This window comes from Micropterus salmoides, unplaced genomic scaffold (assembly GCF_014851395.1).
Source record: "Micropterus salmoides isolate LMB-PRFRI ecotype aquatic unplaced genomic scaffold, ASM1485139v1 Ms_hic_scaffold_2342, whole genome shotgun sequence".
Taxonomy (NCBI): Eukaryota; Metazoa; Chordata; class Actinopteri; order Centrarchiformes; family Centrarchidae; genus Micropterus; species Micropterus salmoides.
The window spans coordinates 2,273-28,258 of record NW_024041532.1 but is presented as its reverse complement, the minus strand read 5'-3'; the positions used below and the strand labels follow the sequence as shown (position 1 = coordinate 28,258).

The window sequence follows — 25,986 nt, the reverse complement described above, 5'->3', positions numbered from 1 at the left end:
GCGGCTGCAAGGGGCTTCACTGCGGCCAAGTAAACCAAAAGAGCACTGACCACACTTCCAATACGCAGTTGTCTTCCACCTGGGTAGATTGAATGACAGTGTAGAGAGAAGTAAGATTTGAATCACTTCCTGGTTTTTTCGTCGCTTTGGGTTTGGTTTGGAGGTTGTTGACACAGCAGGGGGCGCTGTTCCCTGCTATAATGTGACAGACTTTCATTGTTGTGAACTTCCTTTTCATTAGGTGTGGTTTGTATAGTTCCATGTTTTTAATTATATAGGGTTTTTTATATAAAAAAACAAAAGCACCCTCTTATCCATTAAGGGATACATATAGACCTGTTTGACATTATTAAAAAGGAAATGCAAGACTACAAATCAGCCAGTCACTTCAGGGTATTAGGGGGAAAAAATATTTGCATTAGATAAAGACAAATCACAGACCAGAGTTCAACGCAGAAAATGCTCCTCATAAAAAAAAACCTTTAATCCAGGACCGGGACTTGTATCCATGCAGCCCCCTTAGATTCTTACAGCTTCTGTAATACTAAGCAATCAAACTTTCAAAATTCCTCTTTGTATTCACATTCCTAAAACAAGTTGTCTGTCTCATTCCATGCACTAAATAAAACTTCAGATTGTGTAAAAGCCAGTTTTTCTAAGAAATCTACAATACATTCTCTGTGGTCTTTAACTAGGTATGTCCCTTGGTATGACCCTGTGACACACCAGGTTATTACAAAAAATTATTCTATAAAATTCTATATTCTATAAAGTGAAATTAGTTGGCAGTAACAAGAAAGAACATCATTATAACATGGACAACCTGGTTTTAGTCTTGTGTCTGGGCTTTATTATCCAAAGTTACTTTCTCTACAGTATTTATTATAGTGATAAACACAACAAATATCTTACATGCTGCTTGTAAAACATTAACATTAAACGACAGCTATAAATGTTAGAATGCCACACATCATAGCAAGACATGTCATTACAGAGAGCATCTGACAACTAAGATGGAGAATATGAGCTTATGAGCTTAAAGAAGTTGTGTTCATTTTTACACACACATTTCAATCTGCTGCTTAGTTGCATCAGTTGGTCTCTTTAGTTTCTTTTCCTGTTTTATTTCAGTTGAGTGCTTTTGGGTGGTTTTGCGGCTTAAACATCACCATACCATCACACCACCACACCTCCCACTCATTGGGGTTATTTCTAATACGTCACTATCTGGCTATCCTGGGGACACAACTGAATGTCTGTTATCTTTGGAATGAAAACAGTCGTGTTTAAAAGATGAATGAATTGATTTTTGCAGTACTTGTTTTTCCATTATGCACCAAAATACCAGAACACATTCCTTCTATGTGAAAACCTAATATAAACCTGTTTTTCTTCTGATTATGATAAAGTCTCGCTGAAGGGCGTTTTTTTATAGGGAGCGGACAAATCCTATAGTTAAAGGTTTCATTCAATAGTTGTTATTTGATAGTTTTATTATAAAAAGACAAAAACTAACATGTCTATGGCACTTAATTCAAAGCCCATTCATTCCTACTGAAGACATACATTTTTAAAAACGTCTCAGAAATATAGTTTCATTAACAAATAAATCTAAATTGTAGCACATGGGCACTGTAGTTTTTAGAAAATGTTTCTCAAACAGGAGTAGATGGTGTATTTGTTGGGGACTATTTTCAGCTGTGGATTAATACACATTTGGGGCCTTAGTGACGCAGCAGCAGTCCATGACATATGTGGAATTGATTCAAAAGAAACTACAATGCCTGTGTAGGAACATGTCACCCAGTGCAAAAAAGCCTGGCCTGTTTATGTTTTTTTAATTGTGTTTGGACAACAGTGGAAGTCAATGGCTTGTTAGTAGATCAATTCATTGTGGGTTAGCTATGTATTAAGCCGACGTGAAATTACTGCAATAAATGTTAGGATGCGATCCAGGTGCAACTTCATAGAAAGATTAGCTTTAATATAGTGGTAAAAACATGATCCATTGTGAGGTAATTACAAATCAAAGTACACTGTGGAGGCAAAGTCCCTACGGGCATATCAATATACAGATTGTTATCATTTCATAACAATTTTAAAACGGACCTCGTTAACAACATTTAATGGCATTTTGTATTCCCAGAGAGAGACCAAAAGACCACAATAATACCTAAATGTGGCAACATGGGGAGGGGGGGGGGGGCTTTAACAATAAGACACATGTGCATAAAATGGCACCATGTAGGACTTTCACACACAATCAAGAATCTAAGATTCCTGTTTAGCTGTCTTGAAGAAGGAGCTGAGGGAGAGCTGCCTGCTGCTGCCATTGGCTGCACTCAGTTTGGGTTTTTTTGAGGTCTGTGGTTTCTTTATGCCGGCGTGCTTTTGTCTTTTTCCATCCTAAGGCAAACGATAATGGTGGAAACTGTTATTAGTTTAAGATTATAGATTTATGTAAATTTTTGTAAAAGATTATGAAATATAAATATACAGAAGTTCCTACCTTAGAAGTTTGTTCTTTCTGACTGTCCCCTGAATCACAAAGCTTCATAATCTGCAGGAGAGTTAACAACACACCCATTCATGGATTGTTCACACAGACTGCACATGCACAGATGAGGACACTCACTCCTGCTGTCACATCTTTCTAAAACAACAACCAAATAAAACTGCCCTTCATATCTGTGAAACTCAATTTAATAATCCCGTAACATGACACCCAGGGAAACTACAGCTAAGTGCCTCTATACACCAGCCTGCTGCTGCAAAAGCACGCTTTCTGTGACTGCTGACCTCACAGCAGGGCTTCACACACACTGTGTAAACAAAATAAAAACCTTTTTCACTCCTGTGGACACTGCCGCTTCCTGCAGAGCAGATCTGGTGAGCCACTGCACATTTTCAGTCTGCGTTTGTGTGTCACCGTCCTTCAAACACACACTGTGAACTGCATACGTCTGGCGGATGTGGGAGAAGATGTGAACCACCTACAAACAGCCAATCAGTGAGCCATCAGAAGGTGGTTACACAGCTACAGAAAGAGTTTGTTTGCACATAAAAGACAGTTAGTAGACATCAAGCTTACCTCTCCCACATACTGGAGGAGGCTTTCAGTCAGAGGCGTTCCCAGTATCCTGCTGATCTCAGCACACAGCGCCTGCTTCTGTTTCATCTCAGTGTTCTTCTCCTCCAGCACAAGACTGGGAAACTCCCACAAGCCTGCTAGCAAACCTGTCAGTGCACAAACACACACACACACACACACACACACACACACACTTAAAGTATAACACCTCAACAGATTGGGTTGTTGTTGAATTGTATATTTAATTTAATTGAAGCTTTATTTTTACTCTATTTGTATTAACATATTCCATTCAACGATTCAAATAGGGAAGTGAAAAGAAAACACCGCCACCACAAACAGATGGGGATCCACTGCAGGCACTGACCTTTGTTTGGTCTCTGTGTGAGCAGGTACTCGTCCTCTCCCTCCTCTCCAGGTCTAATCACCACACAGGTCAGAGTTCGCTCAACTCGAGGCGGCTTCTTCGCCGGCTTTCTGGGGAAGTTCTGAACGCCTAGCTCGTCGTCCCAGGGCTCGGTGGGACACAGCGGACATGTCCTGCTGTTCACTGAGGGAGAGGAGAAAGTACTTTGATGACTGCACAATGGTCTGAGAGGTATGAGGGAGCGATGAGGACTCAGGACACTTACTACAGTCTTCTATATCAGGCAGGGTTGACAGCTTCCTGTCCCGCTTCGCCAAGAGCTTCCTGGAGTTGTTCTCTTGTTTAACGTGAACCTGCACATTTACACACAGTTTAAGAATACCATTGTGTACAATCTAGTCCAAGGCATTAATAATCTGTTAACATCTTCAGCGTTTACATTAACATCACTTGTTTAGCATTTAGGTTGCTTTTTACCTTGTAGTAAGAGTGGCAGAGAGACTGTACAGGACACTGGCTGCACACTGGTCCTTTAGGGGTGCAGACTCGGGCTCCTAGCTCCATCATGGCTTGATTAAAGTCGCCGGGTCTCTCAGGGTCCACCAGTGAATTGGCTAGACTCCTGAAATAAAGAAAATAACTGTATCTTAAGACTATATTTGGAGTAGTCTTAGTTGAAACTTCAAAATCACATGAAACGCTTCATTTTCAAAGTTCAGAGAGCAGCTGAAACAAAACAAAAAAAAGGTCAAACTGAAAGTGAACTGCAATATTTGGTACAAATTCAACAATTAGGGGTGCAAGCTTAGAGAGCCTGTAAAAACTGTCTCGACTAAAATGCCTTCTGGATTCATACCCAAGTCCAGTTTTCTGTTATATATTTTGAGTATCATTCCTCCATTTTTAAAACAGCATCTAAATATCGTCAAACAAAATCCTAGCCGACAAATCTTACTCCCCCTGCAAAGGATGCTCAACGGGTGAAAAAACAACATCACAGTGACATTAAAGTAGGTGCTGGAATCAAAGTCAAAATGCAGATTCCTTGAGGACATTAGTTTAATCTCACCAAAGCGCCTCTGTTACTGCAGGACTTGTGCTGTCAGCTCCAATGGCCCTCATGCGACACAGCACCCGAATCACATTGCCATCCACAACTCCAGTAACCTAGGCAAAAGAGACCTTTTCAGTCATCAGTGTTAAACGAGACAGTGCAGCTAACAAGTGTGGCGTTGTAGCTGTGGTGCAGATGTGCGTGTGCTTGGGTGAGTGTGTGTGTGATGACCAACCTGGCCCAGTGCAATAGAGCCTATAGCTGCAGCAGTGTAGCGTCCCACTCCAGGCAGCTGTTTCAGCAGGCTGTCAACTGTGCAAGGCATCTGTCCCTTAAGCTCTTGCGCCACCTAAAACAGACCAGTAACACAATGAACACCCCAATGTTTCTGTTACAGACTAGTAATTATTAAACACAATTTTAAGGGGTGAGTCACAAGTTTACAGTAAATGAAGAACACCGAACACGGCATACTAAAATTTATATGTCACTGAAATGTCTGATTCAGTCAAAGCAGATTTACAGAGCACAGACCTTCAGAGCTCCTTCATGAAGTCTTTTCCCCCGGGAATAGTAGCCAAGGCCCGCCCACATCTGATTCACTTCCTGCACATAAATGAAATCACTAAATGTGATTTGAAATCAACACTATTTTAAAATCAACGTCATCTTCCGTGACTGCTTTTTAGTAATCACCTCTAGCGTAGCACCCGCTAGATCCTGCACTGTGGGCCACCGCTGGAACACAGTAAAAGAAAGAGTTAAAATGACACGTCATGCATGCAATACATTGATTACCTTTAATTTCTCACGAGGACTGCAGGTAATGAACACCTCAAAGACGCCTACCGTCATCCATTTGTTGTAGTAGTCTATTACTGTGGCAACTTGGGTCTGCTGCAGCATGATTTCTGAAACCCACACTAAAAAAAAAGAGAGAGAGAGAGAGAGAGATTTACATCTGTCTCGTAAAGGTTGTCTGCAGCAGTTATACAGGAAGTTGACAAGAAAATACTTCCTTACCCCCATATGTCCTGATGTTGGCGTCTGACTCCGTCACAGCCTGTAGAAAAATACAAGGAGCCAGTCAGTCATAAACGTCAGCAGTAATTATCAGTGTTGTTGGTGCTGATAACCAAATGATAATACTGTTTGAACAAAGACAACAACAATTACTTTTTTGATTGTATTGCACAGCCATAGTATACATTACTTTGACCATGCAATTCGAGTTTTTTGTTATCTCACTGTTGGAATTTTTTCTTTTTCTACCTGTACAGCAAACAACAAATTCAGAGACTAATAATAATAATAAAACCACCAAATGTGGTGTTAAGTGTAAGTGACAAAAGCATCCATGTTCAAATAAAAAAGCGAGTTTCATGTATGCTGCAGTAACCATATCTGTGAACCAAACTTATTACAACACCTCCTGTACTTTCAGAATGGTATTTATATTATTAAAGATTTTCTTTAACAACCAACTATGTGTCTAAAAAAAAAACTGTTTCTTGTCACAACCAGTGAAAGAAATGCTTCTCTTTACCATTGTCCTCCACGGCAGCTCTCTCTTGACCTTGTCGTACCAGTTGAGCAGCTGAGACCGCAGCAGCACAACATCAGCAGGGTCATGGAAAGTGTGGTATGTGGACGGTGAAGAGGCATTCGTTGTTTCCTCTGGAAGGCCAAAAACATCATTCTCATTCAAACTAAACATCTCCCAAAGAAGGGAAATCCCACTTATGTTCAAGCAATAAAATATATCAAATACCCCTGAATGGTTCAGATGTTATATGCTGAGCGGAGAACACAAAATAGGTGAGGTAACAAGATACAGGGGGTGAATTCCTAGTTCATCACTGCTTTATAAGGTGAAGCTCCATCTGAAATAAGTTGTTTTCCCTTACTCCCTGTAGAAGTGTGACATCTGACATGACAGGTGAGCCCTGATTATAAAGTTTGGTTTTCTAGATGTGCCTTTAGATTGCTGTGGTAATTTCTATAGCTTTATAATTGACTACATAGTTGAATGAAAACAAACAAAAAATGTAGAAATGTACACATTACAAGGGTAGTATTTACAGTTTGGCTGCTGTATTGGACGCCACTTCTATTGTGTTCCTCTCCAGGTGATCTCTCTGTGGGTTCAAAAAGTACACTTAGGCTTTACGTGAATCTAAGGTAGGCTTCAGGGATGTTTGCACACACAGCGATAGACAAATTCTGTGCTTGGTCATGTTCCCTATCGTACTAATGTGGATAAATTACATTAGGTGCCCAGAGGTTTGTGCTTTCATATAATAACGATAATTTCTCTAACATTACGGTAACGTAGCTATACCTTCTTTCACAGCTGTCTTTGACCTCTTCCGCTTTCTTTTTGCTGTTTCTACCATCTCCAGTCCGGCTCTCTTGCATTTGTGCATAGCTGGACGTAACCTGTATAGTTAAATATCTTATGTAATAGACTTATTTCATTTCTCTGCACACAACGCGTGCCTTCATGTTTACTTCCCTGATTTATTTTGGCTCCCGCCACGTTCAGACCTCCGGCCGCTGCTTCTCCAATCCGCTGCAAGGAAACAGGGGAAGTACGTGAAACGTCATCTCCGGTGGGAGGGTCAACATCAATATGACGTAGGTGCTCTCCGTGGGTGCTACTGTGATGCCGACCGGTGTCGAACGCGGCATTTTTCTCCGAGTTCACAAGTAGGAAATCCGACTTCAAGTGGTGTTCCAGGATAGTTGGAGATCGGAAATTTCCGAGTTCCAAGTTGACTGGAACGCAGCATAATATGTTGCTTATTATTTACTATCGTTATCGATCGATGGATCTTATCTTAAAGAGCTCATAGTACCTTACTACCTTACTATCTTAGAGAGCTCATAGTACCTTACTACCTTACTATCTTAAAGAGCTCATAGTACCTTACTACCTTACTATCTTAAAGAGCTCATAGTACCTTACTACCTTACTATCTTAAAGAGCTCATAGTACCTTACTATCTTAGAGAGCTCATAGTACCTTACTACCTTACTATCTTAAAGAGCTCATAGTACCTTACTATCTTAGAGAGCTCATAGTACCTTACTACCTTACTATCTTAAAGAGCTCATAGTACCTTACTACCTTACTATCTTAAAGAGCTCATAGTACCTTACTACCTTACTATCTTAAAGAGCTCATAGTACCTTACTATCTTAGAGAGCTCATAGTACCTTACTACCTTACTATCTTAAAGAGCTCATAGTACCTTACTATCTTAGAGAGCTCATAGTACCTTACTATCTTAGAGAGCTCATAGTACCTTACTACCTTACTATCTTAGAGAGCTCATAGTACCTTACTATCTTAGAGAGCTCATAGTACCTTACTACCTTACTATCTTAAAGAGCTCATAGTACCTTACTACCTTACTATCTTAGAGAGCTCATAGTACCTTACTATCTTAGAGAGCTCATAGTACCTTACTATCTTAGAGAGCTCATAGTACCTTACTACCCCACCAGAGCACTGCGCTCCCAGAATGCAGGGTTACTTGTGGTTCCTAGAGTCTCCAAAAGTAGACTAGGAGCTATCAAGCTCCTCTCCTGTGGAACCAGGTTCCAGTTTGGGTTCAGGAGGCAGACACCATCTCCATGTTTAAGAGTAGGCTTAAGACTTTCCTCTTTGATAAAGCTTATAGTTAGGGCTGGCTCAGGTGAGTCCTGAACCATCCCTTAGTTATGCTGTTATAGGCCTAGACTGCCAGGGGATTTCCTATGATGCACTGAGCTCCTCTCTCCTCTACTTTCTCTCCCTCTCTATGCAACCTCATCCCATTATTGCATGTTACTAACACAACTTCTCCCCTTTCTGGTAGTCTTGTGCTTTCTCGTCCCTCTCCTCTCTCCTCCTATCACTTCCTGCAGGTGTTTCTGGCTCTGGAGCTGTGGAGTCTGAATCTGTGGTTGCGGGTCACCTGCTGCCCCCGTGTTCCTGCTCGACACCCTCTGCTGCAACGACTATTGTTACTAGTCCTATTCTTATTATTGTTATTATAATCATTAACATTACGACTGTTACCATTAACACTACTATAAATATCTGTACCATTTTTCATTTAGTCTATAGCAACATCACCTTCACTGTCTGTACCTCTGTGTGTATATTGTGTAGGCTGCCTCCCTCCCCTCTCCCTCTCCTTCCATCCCTCTCTTTTTCTCTCTGTTCCTCTCTTGCCTCTCTCTCTCTCTCTCTCTCTCTCTCTCTCTCTCGCTCTCTCTCCTTCACCCCAACCGGTCGAGGCAGATGGCCGCCCACCCTGAGTCATGGTTCTGCTCGAGGTTTCTGCCTCTTAAAAGGAAGTTTTTCCTTGCCTCTGTCGCCTAGTGCTGCTCTTGGTGGGAACTGTTGGGCTTCTGTAAATAGCATCATAGAGTACGGTCTAGACCTGCTCTTTTATGAAAAGCACTGTGAGATAACGGTTGTTGTGATTTGGCGCTATATAAATAAAATTTAATTGAATTGAATTATTAGAAGATTTACCTCATTAGTGCATAATCAGAATAACAAACTGTAAATTGTGACTGAATATCTTAAACAGAGAACATAAAATAAACGTCCAAATGATAACATCTCCCAATGATAGGTCAAATAATAAGAATAAAAACATACAATTCAGTGGTCAGTTTTTAAAAATAATATTCCAGAAATGAAAAAAGGTAGACAGCAAATTAAGAATTAAACTGTCTTTTAATAACAAAAAATATTCACACAAAATGTTTATTCATCTGCATCATTAGAACCATTTGTTCTTCTTGTCAGCCTTCACAGGTGCCACCATCCAAAACTGGAACGCAAAGTTTGACAAGAGAGAAAACATATTATTTTCACACAGTCTAGGCAACTGAGGGAAAATAAGACAAACATTAGACAAACAACAAATCATTAACCTTCAGTTATGTTGACCTTGTTAGTTAGCAGGATTTCTGCTTGTGTTTCATCCACATTCATGTACAAAGTGTCAGCTTTGTGCTGCCCGAAAGAGGGTGAAAGAATTCATTAGTGGTGCCTTCTAGCAGCTTCCATGTGGACCTTTTCACTAATTCTATCATAGAAGTAATAAGTGATTAATGCTTACCATAAAGGCTGCAAACAGTGGACCACCAATGGCTTTCTGCACATGTTGCTTAATAACTGGGTATGTGTGGACAAAGTGCTGAGGGCAGAGATGAAAGCAGACATTCAGCGTTAGTGAGTGTGTGAGTGTGTTTGTGTGTGCGTTAGTGTTTCATGTTTTGGGGGACTTTAATCTGAATGCATACTAAACGAAGGGGAGCTCAATTTTTGTTCCCACGGGTAGAGACTGCTGTTTTGGGTGTTAAGACTATGTTTTAGGGTTTAGGTTACAACTTGATAATTGGTCGGGGTAAGGGTTAACGTTAGGCACGTAGCTGTAACGTTAAGGTTAGGGTTAGGGAATGCAATATGTCACTGAAATGTCCCCATGGGGGATAGTGGAACAAACGTGTGTATGTATGTACAGTATGTGTCTCTCTGAATGCACTGTATGTATAAAGGTATGTATGCGTCATTACTAAACCTCACAGAAGTGGCCCATCATTGGCTTTTTAAGTTTAGCAAACAGTCACTCCACAAGAGGTGTAGAAATCATCATGAAAACATGTATGTACCTCTAAGGCCAGGCTGGCTTGTATTTGGGCATCAGCGTGTTCTCTGTTACCCATTGCATACAGAAGATGTTGGATCACTCCAAGAGAGAGAAGCTCACGGGAAACCTCTCGATTGTCCTCAGCCAGCAAGCTTCAACACCATAAAAATATAACCTTACTGTATGACAACAGCTAAAACTATTACACTGTGTAATCACAGTCATTAAAGCAATATGCTAGTAATATAAAGTCAATATGTATAACAAGTTCTGACAATTTTTTCGTGTAAAAAAAACATTTGTTAAACTACTTATAATTGACTAATATTTGTGTCCATACCGTATAGTTTTAGCTGCAGCAGCTTGTTGCACAAACACAGGCAGAGATCCAGTCATCTTGATTATCTCAGACTCTGATGGGATTGTACAGTCAACATCACAAAATATGTCACATAATGTGACAGATTAGGTCACATTATGTCAAACATTGACAAAATTCTAGTACATTAATTAATGCGTTTGGGTAGGATGGAAATTACATATCTGTTTCAGAAATTGCGGAAATATTAGTGATGAATAAAGAAACACTCTGAGGTTAGTTTCCATTGAATGTATATTGAATGTATGGAGCAAACACCACAAATATGAAATATACAAAATACAGTTTGTTGTCAACTTGATCACAACCATTCCACTGGCCTAGCTATATCTACAGAACAAGGTCATACAAGGTCGTAGCTATCACGTCTTCCTCCCTAAACAACAAAATCCAGTCAGTACCAATTTCCCACATGAAATGGATACATTGCAAGGTCTTCTAATCTGTACAACTGGACTGTCTGAATCAGCAATTTTCACATTCATCTCAGCCATTTTGTAACAAAATTAGCAGAACTTGGGTGGCCCTAAAGGAAATTCACTGCCTGCCACTGATTGGTCTATACTTTTATTACTTAAATTGCTTATTATACTTTATGAAACACAAGTGTTACCTTCCATATTGTGGTGTTGCTGCACTTCTTTAGCAGGCCTCAGCAGAGCCACCAGTCCACTGAGCAGCACTGGCCTCACATCATAACACTTCAGGTCTAAGATCAGATTAATAGCTGCCAGAAACATACGCAGGGAGAGGCAAGTTTTTAAAACATGTTTACATGTTTTCCAGCCACAATGGCTGTAATTGCATTTATCATAAAAAAAACTTTCTGCTTACCTTCATCCTGAACATCCAGCTGCAGGGTCCTGAGCATATTCAGCAGAGGTTCTATAATGCTGTGATGGGCTGTTTTCATTTTGGACTGTGAGAGAGAATGGTGAGAGAATGATTGTTTTCCTTCTAATATGTTATATAGATCCAGATCTGCCAAGCTATAAAAATTAAAGCTTAAGGTCGATTGTGAGGACACGTTGATATAATGCTCAGTGTGCACTTTCTTGCTTTACCTGCATGGTGTGTAAGGTGTGCAGGACCAGTTGCTGGGCCTTAGGGGAGTTACAAGTCATGAAAGCAATCAGACCTTTATAGATTTGGGTTTGATATTTGGGGTTTCCATGGGACAGAGACTCCAGGACGGCCCATGCAGTCTCTTGGGTTTCATTGCTGTTTGATTTAGCCATGCACTCTGCTATGACTTTCACACCTGCAAGAATGTAAACAAATACAGAGGGCAAAGCTGATATGGCTCATTCAATGCAGCACAAATGATCCAAATGGTAAACGGAAAATACTATAGACATATATAAACTTGAGAATAAGAAATCTGGTATATATATACACATATACACACAAACAACATATTGCACTGATTATACTATGTGTAGCGTATGAATGAGTCTGTAATCCAGGAAAATGCTTTATAACATTTACCATGACATTCACATATAATCTCTTTGTACTTGCGACCAGTATTTGAGACAGTGAGCAGAAGACGGAGGGCCTCTGCCTTTTCCTCCTCTTTAGTCTGAGAGTGGCTCAAGATGTGCAAGAGAGTGAGAACGCCTCCATCCTCCAGGAACTCAATTAGGTACTGATCACTGAGGAATATGAGAAAAGCTGTGACAAAAACTGCATAATGGCGCACAGCTACAGTAGTTTACAGCAGTATTTCATCTCACTCACTGGCTTGATGCAGAAAGGAAAATCCCAATTGCTTTAAGCTGCAGTCCCAAAAATGTCCCAAACATGTATCTGAATATTCAGTGAAGGACTGGGTCTCAGTTGATTACATAGTCCAATCCACAACAGGAACCAGGAGAAGGCCTACTCCCTATGACTTTTTTGTTTGTATAAGCTTTTCGACAGTCATACACATACAGACACCCAAATCCAACAGGGGCCCTAAAAAGTGTGTGGACAAATGCTTGAACATTTACGACCTTCAAATTCGCAAGTTATTAAAGTTTGGTTACGTTTGCTTTTGATGCTGATTTAGAAATGTGCGTAAAATACAACAGCCTTCTGTTGACGGTGAGACGCAGCACAGCTAGTTAACCTGATCCCACGCCATGAATAAAGAAAGGATACGTGAGTCTCATCCAGGTGGTGAGTCGAGCCAGGAAGAGGCTGGCAACCTCTGCAAACTCGAGCTCCAGCTCATAAAACGTCTTCCCAGTGTTTGTGTGCAGGAAAGTGTTCAGCATGCGGCCGCGGACTGTCCTGTCACCACGGTCCCATTCTCGAAGAAAACTGAGTACTTTGCCGATATTGGCGTGTTCTTCCTGTGTTGACATCTTTGTCTTTGTTTTCCCTTTCACGTTTGGTGTGGCTCCAAGAACCAGCTGAGTGGGCCTACTGGCTGTGGTCTTCAGTCGTTTTCTTTTTCTTCCTCCACTTCGTTTGTATAGTGCGGTTGCTTAACAACGGTCCCCACAAAATCAGTGTGAGCAAAAATACTGTTGATCAGGACTGATATCCGTCCCTTTTATATAGTTTTGATAATAGCCTATAGACTAGAGGCCTACTGTGGGCCTATATGATATTATTTAATATAGGGCCAGTTTAAAAAAATATAACTTTAGTTATGAAGTGTCTCAAATGAAATGGTTATGGGTTAGGGTAGAGATAGATAGGCCAAACTATTGTAAAAAAATAAATAAATAAAATAAAATAAAATAAAATACAAACAAACAAACACACGATAGCAGACTTAGACATCAATCTGTGCCTGTAAGTGTTGTATTCTCTCTTTGTTGTTTAGTCAGCTTACATACTGGCAGTATGGCCGCATTATGGAGCCAGCAATGTCGCATGAATACCTCAAGATGTCACTGCTGTCATTTGTTATCCAAGACAGGGAAACCAAAGACATAGCTAAGTGCCTAATTACTAATGTTTTTTTGATTTAAAGAACTCAACAGAATCAAACTCTCCAATGTCAACAGGATGATTATTCCAGAGAGATGAGGTGCAGTTGAAGAAGGCCCTGACGCCTCCTGTAACATGTTTACCATTTTTGTTGTATAGAGTAATAGCAACACCTTAAAGTCTGAACTATCAAATATAGGGAAGAAATTGAGTGAGGTTAAATTTAGTGTGTGGTGTGATAAGGTTTTTGTTCTCTATGCAGGCTGGTTTCTTCTTCCATTGCATCTGTCTGAAGGCCATTGACCTCTGTTTCCAGAGGTGGTGTGTATTTTGAGGCCCAGTCAGGGGTTGTGGTAGGCTATACAGACTAATTGACAATTTTCACTTCCCAAGGTATTGGTGATGATTGATTCCTAATAAATATGTTAACATAACTTAATCGTACCATAAAAAAAATGACGCTCTTGTAGTTTGTCGCCAGCTCCGTTTCCCTGGTGCAATAGAATGGGATCTACATTTGGCAGCGGTAATAAAGCTCAATTTGACTGTGACCCTCTGAAACTCAAGACAGTACAGACAATAATACATGTGCCAAACATTAATGAAGAAAACCTGTAATTATGAACGTTGTTTGGTACAAATGGCTATTTTCATCTGTTTTTGTTCTGTGATTGATTTTGTGTTAGGGGATGGCAACATCTGGATGGATGATGTAGGCTGTATTGGGACAGAGATGAAACTGAGCCAATGTCAGTTTCACGGTTGGGGGATCCATAACTGTGGTTACGGTGAGGAAGCTGGAGTAAGATGTGAAAATGACAAAAATGGTATGCATCTTCCATGGAGAAATAATGGATAAAAATTCAGACGCCCGTTTCCCATTACAACAAATTCACTCACTGGGCCCTTTTTGATATCATCTACCAGAACCTACCAACAGGAATCTAAACCTCAAGTTTGATTTGGACCACAATGCAAGCCTCTCTCATCAGCTGGGGGAGCTGTTTGACAGTGGACGTGACTGTGACTTGAACATTACAGTGGTGGTGGACACCAACACCATTGAAACAATCTGTGCTCACAAGATCATCCTTTCTCTGAACTCAAACCTCCAAACCTCACAGCCAGACTTCAGCAGCCTCAGCATCAATGTCTCTTCTCACTGCAGTCAACATGCCAACAACTTTGTCAGGTAAAAGCAAACTTGTGACTTCAAACTGTACCACTGTACCAGCTGATTTTCACTTTCTGTCTAATTGTATGCACTGAGTTGGAAATAGTTGAACCTTGCTAATGAAGCTGCTGATTTTTCAGATACTTCTACACAAGAAAGATGAAAGTCTTTCCAGAGTCAGAACTCTGCAGTTTTTATAGGTGACGAGGCACTACAGGAAGTTTGCCTTCTCTACCTGGCGTGGAACTGTGAGGCGCTGATCCATTCGCCAGCCTGGACAAATCTTCCATTTGAACTGGTCAAAGCTCTTCTTTCTTGCTCAGACCTTGTGGTACGTAATGAAACCGTCATCCTGAATGGACTGGAGAGATGGGCGGCAGCCCAAGGAAACACAACTATTCCCGAGGTCCTTCTGAAGCTCGTCCATTTCCCAATGATACCGGCTGAGGACTTATACAGGCTTGATGGCTCACAGTACCAGGCCAGCAAGTTGCAGGGGTTTCAGTTTAACGCTCTGCCCTTCACAACATTGCTCAATGATCTGAGGGAAGAACAAAATAGCTACACGTCCAGGATTTACACTGGTATGCCATGGAGCTTTATTGTCAGCTACTACAGAGCCAACGCTTACAATAATTTTGGGTTCTACACTCGTGGCCAACGCATCAATAGTCTGACCTCTGATTTCCAAACACCTGTTCATCACACTGCCTATTTTGCTTTAAAACAACATGCGCTGGAAAACAAGAGTATATATCAGTGCAGAAGATTGCTCAAGTGGAAGTGTCACTTGCCCTTCTTTGCCAGCTGTTAGTTTGAAGATTGAGGAAAAGAAAAGTGAGTTACCCAGTGAGATGGAGGGACGTATTCGTTACAGCAATAGGCTTGTTGTGATGTGTGAAGGGAGGTATGTGTTCCACGTTGGTGAATTTAATTCTGTTGATGGTGAGAATCTTGTATTTGTCCCAAGCAGCGGAGAACAAGTCTATAAATGCCACTCAAACCTGTTCACCTACCAAGTGGTGGTACGTCCTCAGTACTCAACAGATTTGTTTTTGTTCCTTCAGGGAGTTTCAGCAAAGAGGAAATGGAGAAGGATGATTTCTGAACAGCAAATTATCTTTTATACAAGTGAAATAAACATGACCAATCATGCCCTGTATGTGAGCCTGGCTACAGTTTCACAAATGGTATGGGATGTTTGGTTGAGTTGTTCAAGGCTGATAATTGTGTTTGTGATGACTGCCTTGGTTGCATTTCTCTTTGCTTTGTTATGATGGAGGTAGAAATACGCCCTTTGTAGGTTGCTGATGTTCATTAGTATAGCCTTTATAAAAACATATTTTATTTCTGTCCTTTTTTAGATACATGTCCAGTCAACACAAAACATTAGTTTATATATTTATTAGATGTATTTGAAACCTCATTGATTTGTTGAACAATTACTTTTAATACCTCTCAGAGGAACATTTCTTCTAACAAACAACACCAACTGGTGGTATACCATATATTCAGATGTAGGTATTAAATTGAGATTGTTGCTATTATTATACTTCCAAAGAATGTAAAATCTTTGTTCTGCAATACAGTAATAAATTGTGGTTTTAAGACAAATATTATGTCTGTATGCAAAACATTCAAGTAATGTTTTATACTGTGCTTATAGTATAGTTATAGTTATAAACACTCACACTCAAAAATAAAAAGTAATCACAGCACAATAGAAATTTAGCAAGTACTTTGTATAAACATAATGTTTCAATGCGAAACATGTCTTTCTACATGTTTTTCATGTACTAAGTCAATGTCACATGTACCATAGCAAAAGAAAAAAAAACGTATTGTTCACAACTTACACAACATATAGCATTGATATTATGGAAATTATTGACTCTGTAATTGTTATGTAGGTAATGTAAGTGTATTGCCTAATGTGAAAACAGTGTAATCTGTCTTTTAGCATACTGCTGTCACCACAACTAAACAAAAAAGATATTGTCTTCTCATGACATTTTTTATCAATAGTTGTGTGGTGAGGGATGTTTACAATCAAATCAATGCGCAATGGCAAGTTTTGAATGAAAGACTGGCAAGTGTGATGAGTGTGGAGTTTTGTACTAAGAGTTGTGAAATTTTACCACAAAGTTGTGATAATAGTAACAAAGCGATCAACAAAAACTGTACTACTATGGAACTGGAATAGAGCTGCAGTTCTGTCGCTAATACTAGTATTGCAGTAATGATAAGCATTTCTGTAAATCAGAATGGTTGTACTGGCAGGACACTGCCCAGCAGGCCACTGCAGCTTTCAGGTATGAGCCAGTTAGCAGCTTGGAGCTAATCAACATTACCCAGCATTGCCAAGCAAATGTGTACCACAGGTCTATCAGGTTAATTTACATGCAGCAGCAACAGACACACATACAATTGCTTAACATCACAGAGAAAAAGGCTTTTGTGTGCTAACAACAAAGCAAGCTGAGCTAGCGTTCAACAGGCTAACATGCAAAAAAAACAGTAAGCAAGATAAAAATGCCTAACTTACAGGTTCCAAGTTTAAAGTCGGTATTGATCCATCCTTGCACTTGAGTTTTGATGGTAATTCTGTGAATCTGCACTTGATTGCTCTTCCTCAACAACCGGATGTTTCAGTGAACTAAAACTGAATTGTGAGAACCATGAGAACTGAAAGTATAGGCTTTAGAGAGCTGAAATTTCAAATGCAGTTTCAGAGCAACTGAATTTAATTTTATAATATTGCATTCAGTTTCAAGTTTATTGGAATTCATTTCCAAATCAATAAATTCTATTTCAAATTATGCCATTCATATTCATTTTTCCAATTCCAATTCATCTTTAAATTACTCAAATTCAGTTTCTGTTGACACATATTTCTTCCCATAGTCGGACAGACTTTGAGGAGCAAAAACATTTCTTATCAAATCATACACATCACACCCTCTTGTAATATTTCCATTAAATAAAAATTCTCCTTGTTTAGTCCTTTCTTTGAGAATGACATTTAATCCAAAATATGTTTTACCTTATTCTTGCTGTTTTTTTGGCATGTGTCCTCAATCACAGTCTTTTCTTTCATGGACATGAACATTGCATAGACAACGTTAGCGTATTGTGATATTGTTCTCCCTGCTTAAGCCTTTGTGAGAAATCTCTGTTTCTGCTCCAAAATGCCTTCAGTAGTCTCTGAAATAGACTCGTGCAGGTTGTCTTCTTAAGAAATCAAGTTCTTCTTAGACAAATAAACAACAGGCAGATCAGAAAGCAAGTCAGTTCTGAGTCGGAGATGAATGGATATCTTGGCTTTATAATTAAACATTATAGGAAAACACTCCATAGAAAAATTAATTTTTCCCAAGAAACATCTGCCTTGCCATTAGCATGACTTGGTGCATATTTTGCTTAATCAAATGCAATGAAAGTAATATGTAGTCAAATCATAATATGTTTATACTTTGTTTTCATATTAATATTTTGTTACATAAGATATAACTCAACTTCACTGCATTGATGATTTGGTGACCAAGAAAACATATTTTTATTTAATAAACAGGGTTTTTTTATCTCTTCAGTGGTGGGAAATTCAATGACTGAGCTGAGTGAGTTGACTTTCCAATTGCCAAATTTGCTTACTTGTTTTGCCAAAGTTTTACATGTCCCCCTGTCAGCATAAAATTAGCTGTAAATTATTAGAATACAAGATCAAATAGTGTTAAAGAGAATTTCGTACAGTTAAACTTACATAATTATAAGATTTTGTATTCTAGCTATTGTATTGCAACTTGCTAGTTAGCTAGTCACATTTGGTTGGAAGCTAACATGGTAACTGAAGCTCAGTGTCCACCCTGTCATTGTCCCTGTTTAATTTTTATATTTTGTCATGCTTTATGTACTGGTTAATGTGCCTTTCCTGTCATGACCTGCTCCACCCTGTCATTCATCCATCCATCGTCAACCGTTTATCCTGTGTACAGGGTGGCGGGGGGCTAAAGGCGGGGTACACCCTGGACAGGTCGCCAGTCCATCACAGGGCCCACCATGTCATCTTGATTTTAAAATAATTATTTAAATAAAAATTCAACCATACCACATAAAACCACTGCGTTTAATAGCTAAATGAAGGGATTGCTAATTATACCCAAATAAAAAAAAAACGGAATCCAAATATCACAGTTTTCTCCAAATAACAAAAAACAGACATGCAATTGTACCAGTGTCTTTAAAAAAATATTTTATGTATTTATAATTTGAAAGCAATCAAATAACCCCGTTTAGTAAAGGGACATTGTTAAATGTTCTTCAGTATTATTATCTGATGGCGCCCTTACTTAAAGGTAGTAGACTTATTATTATTAGGTCCTGATGTGATGATCTGTGAGGCAAATTCATCTTCATGAAGAGACAGCTCCACGTATCCAGTGTCACGACTCTCGACACCAGCTGACAGCGTTACTTTCTCTTCCATACATCTGTCCTAGAGTCCTGCACGGGCCTCAAATCTAGGCCATAGCCCGGCCCTTGTCTGACAGTTTATCAGAGTTCTCATCCGAGCCGGACTGCAGCCTGTGTTTTTTCTCCCTTCTCCCCATAACACGGCCTATACGACTGTTGCAGCCATTAAAATAGTTCAGTTTTGTTTTTAATGAGAAAGTGCTTACATTTATTTTTGTTTCTTTATTAAGTTAATTTAGAAACATGTTTGGAGTATTTTTTTAACAAGACAACGCCCAAAAAGTGCATGGTTTTGCAGGTGGTGGCCACAGACAACTGCTCTCTCCTTATCCTTCTTGACTGAGTGTTCTCTAGGTTTGTGTTTTGCTAGTGTCCTTCTCACTGCTGTTAGCATGAGGAGGTACCTGCAGCCCATTCAGGCTGCACAGGAAGTCCAGCTCCTCCAGGTTGGCACATCAGTAAGTGCCATCACTGTGTCTCCCAGCACATTCTAAAGAACATGGAGGAGATATCAGGAGATGGACCGTTACACGAGAAGAGTGTGTAGCGCTGAACAAAGCCAAGAGCATCATCGCAGCAGCAGGATTAGTATTTACTCCTTTGTGCGAGTAGGAACAGGAGGAGTACTGCAAGAGGCCTACAAAATCACTTCCAGCGGGCTACTGGAGTGCATGTTTCTGTCTAAACTGTCAGAAACAAACTCCATGAGGATGGCATGTGCTCACCGATGCCATGATGCAGGTTTGGGAGAAGAACCCCACGACACCATGTGCCATGTCATCAGATACATGCCCAAGTCACATTATGAGTTGCTGTGATCAAAGTCACTTAAGTTGGATCAGCCTGTGATTTGAGTTTTTTCACTTTGAATCCTATTGGTTTGTGTTTTTGGTTCCTTCAACCATCAAGATTTTGTCCCTTAATGTTTTTGAGCAGTGTATGTAAACATAACTTCATGACAACACATAAAAATGTGACATTTGACCTTTGCTGGACACACAAATACTGCACATGTGGCAGAAATCATGTTAAGATTGAAACATTAAAAATGGCTATTGTGGAAATAAAATGGGACATTGGATTTCAACACTTTTCTGGCAAACACCACTTTAATGGGTGTGGTGATTTCAGGAAAATGCCCCCAAGCAAGGTGTGTGTAGATTTCCCATCTGTATTTCTTCAGTGAGATACCTTTCTTCAGTTCACTTGAGACTTCACTTGAGTTCTGGTAAGTTCATTCCTATTTTTCACCAGAAAAAATTTATATATATAAATTTATATTTATAAGATTTATAGGCTTCTGATGGCATCACATTTAAATTTGTGCAGAGAAACACTTGGAAGTGAAACAACATGTACAGTAATGACAAATGACAAGTAAAAAGACAGTAGTGAATGGAGACTACTTTGACCAATGTTCTGAACATAGAATAAGAAAAAACATTTTTAAATACAGTAAGTAACTTAGTTCCTGTTTTACTATCCCCAGTGCACTGCAATCAAAATGAATGCAAACGCTTTATTCTGCATTCTTTTCCTGAGTGTCAGCCTGTCTGCTGGTGAGTAGTCCTAATCTGTGAAGCTGTAGTACCTCTTTTATACGGTTTTGTTTTATCTCTACGTACAGCTTAATTTAACAGTGAGCAAAAAGGCAGAAACATTCTAGCCTTCTTTCCTTCAATCTTCAGAGACAAATACAATAAATATAAACGTTTAATGGCTTATCTTCTTGAGTGCATTAACAATATTATGTTACTAGCACTCATAATTTCAAAATATATACAGTATTTTTTTAACTAAAGTACAATACTTTCCTACTTTTTATTTTTCAATCTTTAGTTCTTAAATAGCAAAATGTGGATATAGTAACTGTCAACTGGTATGACATAATCTGGCTTTGTTTTATAAATAAAAGTAGAGCTACAGACATGGTTCACTTGTGTAAATACAGATTTTTTTGATCATCTTTTTCTACTCATTGGAGACAGATGGCTAAATTAGGTTATCACATTACATTTTTCTTTAGGTCAGGAGGAAGGTTATATTAGGCTGGCTGGTGGTCAAGACTTCTCTGAGGGCCGTGTGGAGATCTTTCATGATGGAGCTTGGGGGACCGTGTGCGATGATGGCTGGGACATAAATGACGCTCACGTAGTTTGTCACCAGCTCCATTTCCCTGGTGCAATAGAAGCTCTTCAATCATCTACATTTGGGAACGGTAATAAAGCCCAATTTGACTGTGACCCTCTGAAACTCAAGGCAGTACAGACAACAATACATGTGCCAAATATTAATGAAGAAAACCTGTAATTATGAACGTTATTTGGTACAAATGGCTATTTTCATCTGTTTTTGTTCTGTGATTGATTTTGTGTTAGGGGATGGCAACATCTGGATGGATGATGTAGGCTGTATTGGGACAGAGATGAAACTGAGCCAATGTCAGTTTCCCGGGTGGGGGATCCATAACTGTGGTCACAGTGAGGATGCTGGTGTTAGATGTGAAAATGGTAAGGTAACCAATGTTTAGGCAAGAAGTATGCATCTTCCATGGAGAAATAATGGATAAAAATTCAGACGCCTGTTTCCCATTACAACAAATTCACTCACTGGGCCCTTTTTGATATCATCTACCAGAACCTACCAACAGGAATCTAAACCTCAAGTTTGATTTGGACCACAATGCAAGCCTCTCTCATCAGCTGGGGGAGCTGTTTGACAGTGGACGTGACTGTGACTTGAACATTACAGTGGTGGTGGACACCAACACCATTGAAACAATCTGTGCTCACAAGATCATCCTTTCTCTGAACTCAAACCTCCAAACCTCACAGCCAGACTTCAGCAGCCTCAGCATCAATGTCTCTTCTGACTGCAGTCAACACGCCAACAACTTTGTCAGGTAAAAGCAAACTTGTGACTTCAAACTGTACCACTGTACCAGCTGATTTTCACTTTCTGTCTATATTGTATGCACTGAGTTGGAAATAGTTGAACCTTGCTAATGAAGCTGCTGATTTTTCAGATACTTCTACACAAGAAAGATGAAAGTCACGCTATCTTCTGCCTACTGCATTCTTAACATGGCATCCAAGTGGGGTCTGACAGAGCTTCAGAATGAGGCTGCAAATATTTTCAGACTGTTTCTTCCAGAGGATCCCACTTTCCAGAGTCAGAACTCTTTCTATGAGTATGCAGTTTTTATAGGTGACGAGGCACTACAGGAAGTTTGCCTTCTCTACCTGGCGTGGAACTGTGAGGCGCTGATCCGTTCGCCAGCCTGGACAAATCTTCCATTTGAACTGGTCAAAGCTCTTCTTTCTTGCTCAGACCTTGTGGTACGTAATGAAACCGTCATCCTGAATGGACTGGAGAGATGGGCGGCAGCCCAAGGAAACACAACTATTCCCGAGGTCCTTCTGAAGCTCGTCCATTTCCCAATGATACCGGCTGAGGACTTATACAGGCTTGATGGCTCACAGTACCAGGCCAGCAAGTTGCAGGGGTTTCAGTTTAACGCTCTGCCCTTCACAACATTGCTCAATGATCTGAGGGAAGAACAAAATAGCTACACGTCCAGGATTTACACTGGTATGCCATGGAGCTTTACCTTCAGCTACCACATCTTCAAAGCTTACAGAGATTTTGGGTTCTACACTCTTCGTGGCCAACGCATCAATAGTCTGACCTCTGATTTCCAAACACCTGTTCATAACACTGCCTATTTTGCTTTACACAACATGCGCTGGAAAACAAGAGTATATATCAGTGCAGAAGATTGCTCAAGTGGAAGTGTCACTTGCCCTTCTTTGCCAGCTGTTAGTTTGAAGATTGAGGAAAAGAAAAGTGAGTTACCCAGTGAGATGGAGGGACGTATTCGTTACAGCAATAGGCTTGTTGTGATGTGTGAAGGGAGGTATGTGTTCCACGTTGGTGAATTTAATTCTGTTGATGGTGAGAATCTTGTATTTGTCCCAAGCAGCGGAGAACAAGTCTATAAATGCCACTCAAACCTGTTCACCTACCAAGTGGTGGTACGTCCTCAGTACTCAACAGATTAGTTTTTGTTCCCTCAGGGAGTTTCAGCAAAGAGGAAATGGAGAAGGATGATTTCTGAACAGCAAATTATCTTTTATACAAGTGAAATAAACATGACCAATCACGCCCTGTATGTGAGACTGGCTACAGTTTCACAAATGGTATGGGCCAGTCTGTCCATGTTTAACAAATCTTATTCTACCAACTGGTGGTACACCAAAGGAGAATAAAGAAGCCACTGACTGTATTAAAGACATTTTGTAAATACCTTTTAACAATAAACATAGCAATTCTGCTACACGACAGAACAGTTGTGTCAGAAAAATAAATTCAGATGTGGGCAGTATACCGATATTCTTATAGTTATTATACTACTACTGTAATGAATTGTGGTTTTCAGACAAACATTATGTCTATAATGCATTATAAACATACTTATAATGTGTAATACTGTGCTTATAGCTATGTATAATAATACGATAATATAAGGACAAATATTCAGAATGTTTATAAAGACCTATAAGGTAAAGTATCATAATACTTTGCTGTTCACTCACTGTAAGTATAGTGTGTACAGAAGAGTAGTAGATAGATAGATAGATAGATAGATAGATAGATTAAGCCATGGCACATGATAGTTGACAGACTGATATGTGCCCATAGTTTGTGTTGCAGCCTGTCTATGCAATAACAAATAACTGGATATAAGGTGTTAACTTGTGCACAAATGTCTCCAATTTGTTTTATCAGTGAGATAGCATTCTACGCGTCACTTCATTTTGAGTTCATTCCCATTTTTAACCAGGCAAATGTATAGGCTACTGATGGCGTCACATATGATTTGTGTAGAGAAAAACTTTTTTTGTTACTTGTTGCTTTCAGGGTGATTTGATGTCTGGCTTCCTGAAACTTATTTTACCTTTAAAGCAACGTTATGTAGTATTTGTATGTTAAAATGACAGCTTCAAAATTATTTTGATGGTACACTGACTTGTAATAGGGAGAAAACGGTGTCTCTGTCAAACTTTTCCAGGTGAGTTGCTGTGTTGTTTATAATAATTGGTCATCAACAGGAGACTGCCTAGCACATCACTACAGCTTTCAGGTATGAGCAAGTTAGCAGCTTAATGCTAATCAATGTTACCAAGCAACTGACTGTTTGTTTTTCACATGTGTACCACAGGTCTATCAGGTTAACCTCCATAGAGCAGCAACAGACACAAATACACCGGCGAACATAAAGGAGCAGAAGGGACTTTTGTGTAACAACAAAGCAAGCTTTGTAATCAAACATTAGATATCCATTAGGAACACATGTGACATCATCAAAACACAAAATGTATTTTTTCACTATTGTTGTCAATACCAGTTTTGCCAGAATGCTAAGTGTATCTGTGAAGTCTCTTCTTTCATGGACATGAACGTCCTCACCACTTGGCATAGGCAAAGCCAGCGTATTGTGATCCTGTTCTCCCTGCTTTACCTTTGTGAGAAATCTAAAATGCCATTGCCAGTTCTGAGAGAGATGACTGGGTATCTTGGCTTTATAATCAAACATTAGATATCCATAAAGTACACTTTATGTCACTGACGTCATCAGAACAAACTTCAACAAAGAGGATATGGACAAACTATCTTTTATATACTACTGCTGCGTTGTGTTAAAAATACAGTCAAACTGATAACATTATAGCCTTGGCCTGATACCCGAGAAGCAAACCAATAACTGTCCAAACATTTTGTTACTGGCTGAAAGACTGTTGAATATGTGCGGTATGAAATATAACTAACATGGATAGTGATACTGATGTTTGGGCTCACCCTCACTGGGGATGTAGACTGGACAGGTCAATCCAGCCATGTTGTTGGATGGTTTAATATAAATATGAATCATGTTTAATGTAATTATTGTTTGTAGCCTACAGTCATAAGGTTCACTACAGGTAAATAAATGTTTGACAGATATGGCTAATTGATCTTTTCTCTGAAATGTACTGGAGTAGACGTATAAATTATCGCCAAATGGAAATAGGCTACTCAATAGAAAAAATAGGCCTGCATCAAAATTGGATGGTAGCCTACTTCAGTAAATGTGCATATAGGCCTACTTTGTTTCCAGTATTGCTGAACTGCAGATTCATCTGACCCCATTACAGAGATGCAACAGTACTGTAAAAGCCAGATTACACAGTTTTCACATTAGGAAATACACTTCCTTTACCCAACATGTACAGAATCCATCATTTCAACAATATCTATTATGCAATAAAGATGTCGTCATTGAAGATATCTTGGCCAATCATTGATGCAAAAAACATACTTTTATTGCAACGTATAGATTTGTCTTATCAAATGTAACTCTGAGCCTGTCCTCTCTGACAGATGCCCTGCCCTCTCTCTGCCTGTCCTCAATCTCTCTGATTGATTCTACTTCCTTGCTGTCTATTCTTTTCCATGTTCACACCCATTTTTACATATGGCTACCAACTGAGTTTACCATTACATGAAATTAGCGATACAATTATGGGTAGTAATCATGTTGTTTATTTTAAGGAGTTGTACAAACTGTAGGTTAGTTATTGCAGTGGTCCTTTGTGGCTCTGTTTATTAAAGCACTAAGCTACCAAAACTAAGGTTGCTGGTTTGAATCCCACTGAGGTCACATCTCATAGATAAAATCTCATAGGGTGGTTATTCTGACGTTTTTAATCTTTTAATTTTAGGAACAATGAGCAGTGACAGTAAATGGTATTAGATAGATAAGAAAATCTTACTGAAAGTTAGCGTGTACTTTGTATGAACATAATGTAGGCTATTTCATTGCAAAACATGTC

At 39.5% G+C, this 25,986-nt stretch overlaps 3 protein-coding genes and 1 pseudogene across 7 annotated transcripts; 2 read left to right on the top strand and 2 right to left on the bottom strand.

The window, feature by feature from the left end:
* Positions 1 to 7,040, bottom strand: LOC119918673 (adenine DNA glycosylase-like). 4 transcript variants are annotated; one of them, XM_038739413.1, is made up of 16 exons: positions 6,854 to 7,011; positions 6,595 to 6,650; positions 6,059 to 6,189; positions 5,536 to 5,575; positions 5,362 to 5,435; positions 5,209 to 5,250; positions 5,047 to 5,118; positions 4,748 to 4,861; positions 4,528 to 4,625; positions 3,936 to 4,080; positions 3,724 to 3,811; positions 3,459 to 3,641; positions 3,092 to 3,237; positions 2,844 to 2,993; positions 2,510 to 2,560; positions 825 to 2,431 (listed from the first exon to the last, which is right to left on the bottom strand). In XM_038739413.1, exons 3-16 carry the CDS (start codon positions 6,059 to 6,061, stop codon positions 2,285 to 2,287), a joined length of 1,353 nt encoding a protein of 450 aa, XP_038595341.1. In that variant the 5' UTR covers positions 6,062 to 6,189; positions 6,595 to 6,650; positions 6,854 to 7,011; the 3' UTR covers positions 825 to 2,284. The 4 variants fall into 4 exon arrangements, with proteins under 4 accessions (XP_038595340.1, XP_038595341.1, XP_038595338.1 ...); XM_038739412.1 differs by lacking the exons at positions 825 to 2,431; positions 6,595 to 6,650 and adding an exon at positions 1 to 79 and having other exon boundaries at positions 6,854 to 7,040; XM_038739410.1 differs by lacking the exon at positions 6,595 to 6,650 and having other exon boundaries at positions 6,854 to 7,040.
* A 2,188-nt stretch (positions 7,041 to 9,228) lies between these two features.
* On the bottom strand, positions 9,229 to 13,132 carry LOC119918672 (armadillo-like helical domain containing protein 1). Of its 2 annotated transcripts, XM_038739408.1 has the most exons (11): positions 12,691 to 13,132; positions 12,286 to 12,354; positions 12,034 to 12,200; positions 11,610 to 11,806; positions 11,380 to 11,464; positions 11,159 to 11,272; positions 10,507 to 10,579; positions 10,189 to 10,318; positions 9,636 to 9,713; positions 9,448 to 9,529; positions 9,229 to 9,344 (listed from the first exon to the last, which is right to left on the bottom strand). In XM_038739408.1, the coding sequence occupies exons 1-11, from the start codon at positions 12,894 to 12,896 to the stop codon at positions 9,316 to 9,318; spliced, it is 1,230 nt and encodes a 409-aa protein (XP_038595336.1). In that variant the 5' UTR covers positions 12,897 to 13,132; the 3' UTR covers positions 9,229 to 9,315. The 2 variants fall into 2 exon arrangements, with proteins under 2 accessions (XP_038595336.1, XP_038595337.1); XM_038739409.1 differs by lacking the exon at positions 9,448 to 9,529 and having other exon boundaries at positions 12,691 to 13,131.
* An 842-nt stretch (positions 13,133 to 13,974) lies between these two features.
* LOC119918678 lies at positions 13,975 to 17,138 on the top strand (annotated as a pseudogene).
* Positions 17,139 to 19,506: 2,368 nt separating this feature from the next.
* On the top strand, positions 19,507 to 24,745 carry LOC119918677 (galectin-3-binding protein B-like). The gene is made up of 6 exons (XM_038739417.1): positions 19,507 to 19,572; positions 20,246 to 20,264; positions 21,141 to 21,332; positions 21,493 to 21,625; positions 21,747 to 22,016; positions 22,140 to 24,745. Exons 1-6 carry the CDS (start codon positions 19,507 to 19,509, stop codon positions 23,173 to 23,175), a joined length of 1,716 nt encoding a protein of 571 aa, XP_038595345.1. The 3' UTR covers positions 23,176 to 24,745.
* The last annotated feature ends 1,241 nt before the right edge of the window (positions 24,746 to 25,986 follow it).